We start from the raw sequence: 5,134 nt of genomic DNA, 5'->3' as shown, positions 1-5,134 counted from the left end.
ATTGTTTTCCTAAATAAATAGCACCTCTGTCAGTCTGTGGTTGTGGTGACACACCCCTTTTACTATGTTATAGCCTGCGGTCTTCCAAGTTTTGAATTTCAAACGCCTAAAAGCTATGTCCAAGAAGAATTCTAGTATATATCAAGTGAGTATCGACCTGTTAAAGCTTAAAGAACTGGTTGTCTACATTTCTGAGGGCTGCAATAACTTGAATAAGCTTAAAAGCTTAAAAGCTTAAATCAATTAGAGCCTCTTCTTCTACTAAAAGCGTTTTGCACCTGCTTGAAACATTAAATATTTGCAGGTTGACACCATTGTTGGTCATCAAAACACAGAAGGCCAAGACTATTACAAAGTCCACTGGTTGGGATACTCTGAGAAGGAAGATACTTGGGAGCCAAGTGAAAACTTGAGTAGCTGTCTTGACCTGATCAAGCAATTCATGAACAAGAAAGTGCCTAAAGTGCCTGAAGTAGGTTGAAATGATGCTAGAATAGCTGGAATATTTACATGTTTATGTGAAAACTACTGAGCTATGAATACACTTCTGAGTGTCATTGGTTGCTAATTACTTTTGTATACAGGAAATAGCATTGTACTCGTAACCATGCTTACCGTAATTGCAGCGCCACTATAATTTAAGCGCCACATCAGCATCAGCATAAGTTTTTAGGTCCTAAAAGAAGCGCCAACCGTTGTAAAAAGGCTTGTTTGAGACATAAGACAATCATCCTGCATCTTTGACCTTTCACACTTCTAAACAGTTGTCTAACCCATAGCTAAAGTCAATGAATGTTGTTCGCAAGTCCACTCAGCTCTCAACGGTGCCGCTAGCAAGTGAAACTGAGCTAGACCACGCCCTATACTAGCTGTAGAACATAAGCGCCAGCTGGGCTGAACGCAATTTTTTGTGGTCTAAAATGCGCCACTCATAAGTGGAATCTGGCGCTGTAATTAATAGTATGGCTAAGAGTGCAATATGGGATTAATAGCACGAGTAACAAGCAATGGCAAGGATACTAATTAACCTTGCCTGTGCGCTTGTTATGATAATCCCTTATTGCACGAGTAGCCATACTATTGATTGTTAATCGTTTGTGATGCAGTTTAAGGACATTTTTAGCTGCAGTTTTTTCAGTAAAAAAGTTATCCGTGGCCGTTATTCGAACGTGCTGTCGTCAAGGCAGTAATTGCACGTCGTTAATGACGACGTGCAATTACTGATACGCAATTAATCACTGTACGAATCACAGTGAATAATAGGACAACATGCGATTACATCAATTACGGTACTGGCCATATTGCTCTGTACTGTACCTGCAGGAGAGACGCAAGTCCCTGAGGGACCACTACACCTTCTCAAGTGATGATGAAGTGGACACCACCAAAACTAAGAAAAAGAGCGTGATCAAGAAGACGCCAGTCAAAAGAACCATCAGGGCCTCAGTCACACCCAGCAAGAAAACCACCAAAGATGATTCGATCAGAAAAAGTTACTACTTGCGGCGCTCGGGAACGAACGAATTCTCCAGTGAAGATGAGTCTGAATTGGGTCTCCAAACTAGCAGAAACATCCATAAAACTCGAATGAGTCTCTCTGAGTCTAGATTCAAGAAACAACTTGCTAACATCAGGAAAGATATCTACACATCTTCCCCACGCAAAACTAGCACACCACAGGCATCACCATCCAAGTCTCCTGAAGCCACCGATTCGCCATCGAAGGTCCGAGCCACTAAGAAGCTGTTGTTTGATACCAAACAGAGTATGAGAGCCAATGCTGCGGGCATACCTCCCATGATGACCAGACGTCGACAGCGAAACGTGGAAGAAGATATCACAGTTTCCGAAGAACCACCAACTATTTCCCAAGCAGAAGACTCTGAAAGTGAAGAAATTCAGCTGGTTAAGAAATTGCCAAAAAAGGTGACAATCAGTAAACGTGCTGTGAAAGAGCGCCCTCAAAAGATAACGGAAGAGGAACAGTACTTCCCAGTCACATGGAGGGAGTTTGTCCTGGCTGGATTTGTTACTGGTGTTGCTGGGCTGGGATACTTATGCTACAACTCTGACTATTGCAGTTTCTGTTAGATGAACGATGTTGTCCTCTCTCTATACAAGCAACAGAGTAGCATAGTAAGTATGACATTGTTGAGTTCTATTTTTAGTTAGCCCACATTTATTTTTTGATGCCTATAACCCAGTCATGTATTTTCTCTATTATATCAGTAGTACTTCATGCACTCCTGATTATAACAATTAAATTAATTTTGGTCAAAAGAATAAATTAATTCTACATTGTACATCGCTAATTATGCAGGTATAAATTTATTATGCACTCCAAAAATAAATTACATGTACATGTACCGTACATAATAAAACACAAAAATTAAATAATGAATACCTATTTAGTTGCATATCTAACTCGTTCCGCAGCAACATAAATTTCTGTTTTGTTCTGAATGTCATACCAACCGATTGGGCCAATCTCACAGTCAGCACAAATCAGGAACTGCTCAGTGCCATTCACCGTCTTAGAGAAACCGACATTCTCAAAGTGAAACATGTCCTTGACTAGCCAGAACTTCTTTAGGTCATCACCTTTCGGCTCCTCACCAATCTTGTACTTTTCCGTCATTGAAGGCAGAAATCGCTGTACGTGTGTGTGTTTGTGGAGGGGGGGTGGGCTGTGTCACTTGTGTATTAATTAAGTACGTGTGGGGTTGGGCAGGAACAGACTGACTAGTGCGAAGGAAGTGAGTGTACAAAGCACTACACAGTAGCTAACGTACATATTCTCACTATGAAACGGTAAACGCTACTGCAGAAAACTCAAGATGTGAAACTAGAAGGTCATGCTAGGATCTAGGATCTACTGCTAAGTTTAAACAGTAGAACTCTCTACTGTGACCTACCTCTTTCTCCACAAGAGTACCATATCCAGGACACATTACTTTACACTTGCAGTTGAAGCAAACCAGAAATAGCTTATTGGTGCCCTCTTGAGGCTCGGAGAGATCTTTGAAATCTACAAACTCTTCAGCAGAAGACTTTGACTGTCCCATTAGCTTCTCCGCTGATATCCCTAGCCCAGCAGGAATTTGACCGCTAGCAGACGGCTCTCCAGCTCCTTCAGCCATTGCCAGCCTTTGATCTTGGACTGTTCTAGTTCTTTGATCAAAAAGATGAACTGAGAAAGTGTTCGTACATGTTTGTGAATGACGAGTAGGGAAATCCCCCAACTAGATTCCCTATTCCTAGGCCGAGTTGTCTCTAAAACAATGCTTGCGTTATTTTAGGATAAATCGTCCTGGGAATTAGCTGGAGAAAAGATGAAGTCGACTAAGGAACGGTCCAAGAAAATACTAGCCTCTAATTCACCACCTCCACTCTTTGTTAAAGCACTTAAGAGCAAGCAAACATGGGACGATAAGGTATCAAGCAGTTGGATATATGGTATTTGCTGGTCAAGATTGCCGTATTATATTAAACTGTGGCACTGACGCACAGCATCTATGCTCACAGTCAGCACCATGACATTGCTTGATTATTATTGGTACCCTGTATCACAGGAGGATTTTTTGAACGTTGTGTACTGGCTGAAGCAGATTTTGTCCATCTTCGTTGGACTTGTGTGTGGTATTGTCCCACTTCAAGGATTTATTGGAATCTTAGCGTGAGTCTAAACATAGAGTATGGGAACTTCTATTGTAACATGATGCCATCGATCAGTAGCATAGATTCCATTTTATCAGAGCAATGAGAATTAGTTTTTGAGACGGTATATAAAAATTAATAGAGATGTTCACGCATATCCATAATTATTATCCATTATTTACTATGCCCTCCCTTCAGGTTCCTTTTAGTGAGTGGTGGTTTGGTATACTTGTACTGTGTGCTGTACCAAGGCATTGATCAGGAGGAATATGGTGGAGCTTGGGAACTGCTCAAGGAGGGAATGATGACTGCATTCGCCATGTTCATGGTACATCATAATACAAAGATTTATTTAATTAAGATTAAGATCTTACCTGTAGCAAGGCATAGAGAAACTAGCTGTTTGAGATACGTATGCACCCTAATTTGAGGTAGCTTGGATCTCACTAATACAGATCACACCAAGAGTCCATAATAAAAGAGAGAGAGTATCGAATAAAGCATTACCTTGCATCAGATGTATTCGGAAAGTAGCGTGACTTTCTGGAATTCACGTTACTTTATGAATACATCCGATGCACAGTATGTATACATGCGTGTGATACTCTCTCTCTTTTATTAACGGACTCTTAATCATACCTAATCTAAGCTTCATAGGAATTCGATATTGACCCTTGAATGTGCTCTAACCATTCATCATGGTTGGTAGTTCTTTTGTGCTTTAGGTATAGAGTCTATAGACACTCTTTTTAAGCCCCTTCACTCTATTGACTGCATGTGAGCTTTTCACTCTGCATGCAGGTAAACTGGATCATCACGTACACCATGCTCCAGCACAGCTAACAAGATAAAACTGTATATTAGAATCACTTGATGTGTCTATCACCATTCTTTATTTAATTATAATGTGAAATCTACATTCTTGAACACACACACGAAGTATAGTGGTCATGGTGTAATAGACTATGAGGTAGGAGGATCGAGGTATAGTATTGCCTTGATCAATCGTTGGGCATGGGAGAAGGGATGCGTTTTGGTTAGAGGCCTGCCGTTTTCAGGGATCAGCTGCAATTCCAGACGCTTTCTCCTTCACTTGCGGCCTGGAATCGAAGCTATTCAAAGAATTGCACCTTTCTCAAGCAGTGAGTGCCATTTTAACTAACTGCTCAATGCACTGACTTCGGAGGCCAACCCTTTTACGTTTTATACTGGGAGAAGTAATAATTGACAGTGAAAACTTAGAGAGGCAGCTTGAGGTGAAGGTGGAGAATTCTCGCATCCTTCAGTGTTCACTGCAGTCTGCAATTTTCGTTTTTTAGTTTGGTTGCCATGCTTATCTTGAAGTTTCTTCACGATACACTCTGACCATAGATTGAAAAGGAAGGGGATTGGAAACGACCAGGCCTCCCTGTGTAAATGGTTGAAACACTCCGCGTTATGATTTCGCGCTCGCGATTATTTTTGTTTTGACCGTACT

General features: G+C 41.0%; 3 protein-coding genes across 4 annotated transcripts; 2 read left to right on the top strand and 1 right to left on the bottom strand.

Annotated features, from left to right (window-relative positions):
* The first annotated feature begins 9 nt into the window (after window positions 1–9).
* LOC135345733 (chromo domain-containing protein cec-3-like) lies at window positions 10–2,268 on the top strand. Of its 2 annotated transcripts, none has more exons than XM_064543182.1 (3): window positions 10–145; window positions 305–463; window positions 1,324–2,268. In XM_064543182.1, exons 1-3 carry the CDS (start codon window positions 116–118, stop codon window positions 2,089–2,091), a joined length of 957 nt encoding a protein of 318 aa, XP_064399252.1. In that variant the 5' UTR covers window positions 10–115; the 3' UTR covers window positions 2,092–2,268. The 2 variants fall into 2 exon arrangements, with proteins under 2 accessions (XP_064399252.1, XP_064399251.1); XM_064543181.1 differs by having other exon boundaries at window positions 305–472.
* LOC135345736 (guanine nucleotide exchange factor MSS4-like) lies at window positions 2,265–3,239 on the bottom strand. Its single transcript, XM_064543185.1, has 2 exons — window positions 2,916–3,239; window positions 2,265–2,653 (listed from the first exon to the last, which is right to left on the bottom strand). Exons 1-2 carry the CDS (start codon window positions 3,138–3,140, stop codon window positions 2,405–2,407), a joined length of 474 nt encoding a protein of 157 aa, XP_064399255.1. The 5' UTR covers window positions 3,141–3,239; the 3' UTR covers window positions 2,265–2,404.
* A 34-nt stretch (window positions 3,240–3,273) lies between these two features.
* LOC135345738 (GEL complex subunit OPTI-like) lies at window positions 3,274–4,574 on the top strand. Its single transcript, XM_064543188.1, has 4 exons — window positions 3,274–3,434; window positions 3,573–3,676; window positions 3,856–3,985; window positions 4,459–4,574. The coding sequence occupies exons 1-4, from the start codon at window positions 3,333–3,335 to the stop codon at window positions 4,498–4,500; spliced, it is 378 nt and encodes a 125-aa protein (XP_064399258.1). The 5' UTR covers window positions 3,274–3,332; the 3' UTR covers window positions 4,501–4,574.
* Window positions 4,575–5,134: the final 560 nt, after the last annotated feature.

Source organism: Halichondria panicea, chromosome 12 (genome assembly GCF_963675165.1).
Source record: "Halichondria panicea chromosome 12, odHalPani1.1, whole genome shotgun sequence".
Lineage (NCBI taxonomy): Eukaryota > Metazoa > Porifera > Demospongiae > Suberitida > Halichondriidae > Halichondria > Halichondria panicea.
The sequence above is the reverse complement of the archived record's forward strand: the minus strand, read 5'-3'. Positions and strand labels throughout refer to the sequence as shown.

Coding starts and splice junctions, on each gene's coding strand:
- LOC135345733 (XM_064543181.1), top strand. CDS start 116: ATGTCCAAGAAGAATTCTAGTATATATCAA. Junction 146..304: donor AGAATTCTAGTATATATCAA/GTGAGTATCGAC, acceptor AAATATTTGCAG/GTTGACACCATTGTTGGTCA. Junction 473..1,323: donor AAGTGCCTAAAGTGCCTGAA/GTAGGTTGAAAT, acceptor CTGTACCTGCAG/GAGAGACGCAAGTCCCTGAG.
- LOC135345736 (XM_064543185.1), bottom strand. CDS start 3,140: ATGGCTGAAGGAGCTGGAGAGCCGTCTGCTAGCGGTCAAATTCCTGCT. Junction 2,654..2,915: donor GTACTCTTGTGGAGAAAGAG/GTAGGTCACAGT, acceptor ACACACGTACAG/CGATTTCTGCCTTCAATGAC.
- LOC135345738 (XM_064543188.1), top strand. CDS start 3,333: ATGAAGTCGACTAAGGAACGGTCCAAGAAAATACTAGCCTCTAATTCA. Junction 3,435..3,572: donor AGCAAACATGGGACGATAAG/GTATCAAGCAGT, acceptor CCTGTATCACAG/GAGGATTTTTTGAACGTTGT. Junction 3,677..3,855: donor GGATTTATTGGAATCTTAGC/GTGAGTCTAAAC, acceptor CCCTCCCTTCAG/GTTCCTTTTAGTGAGTGGTG.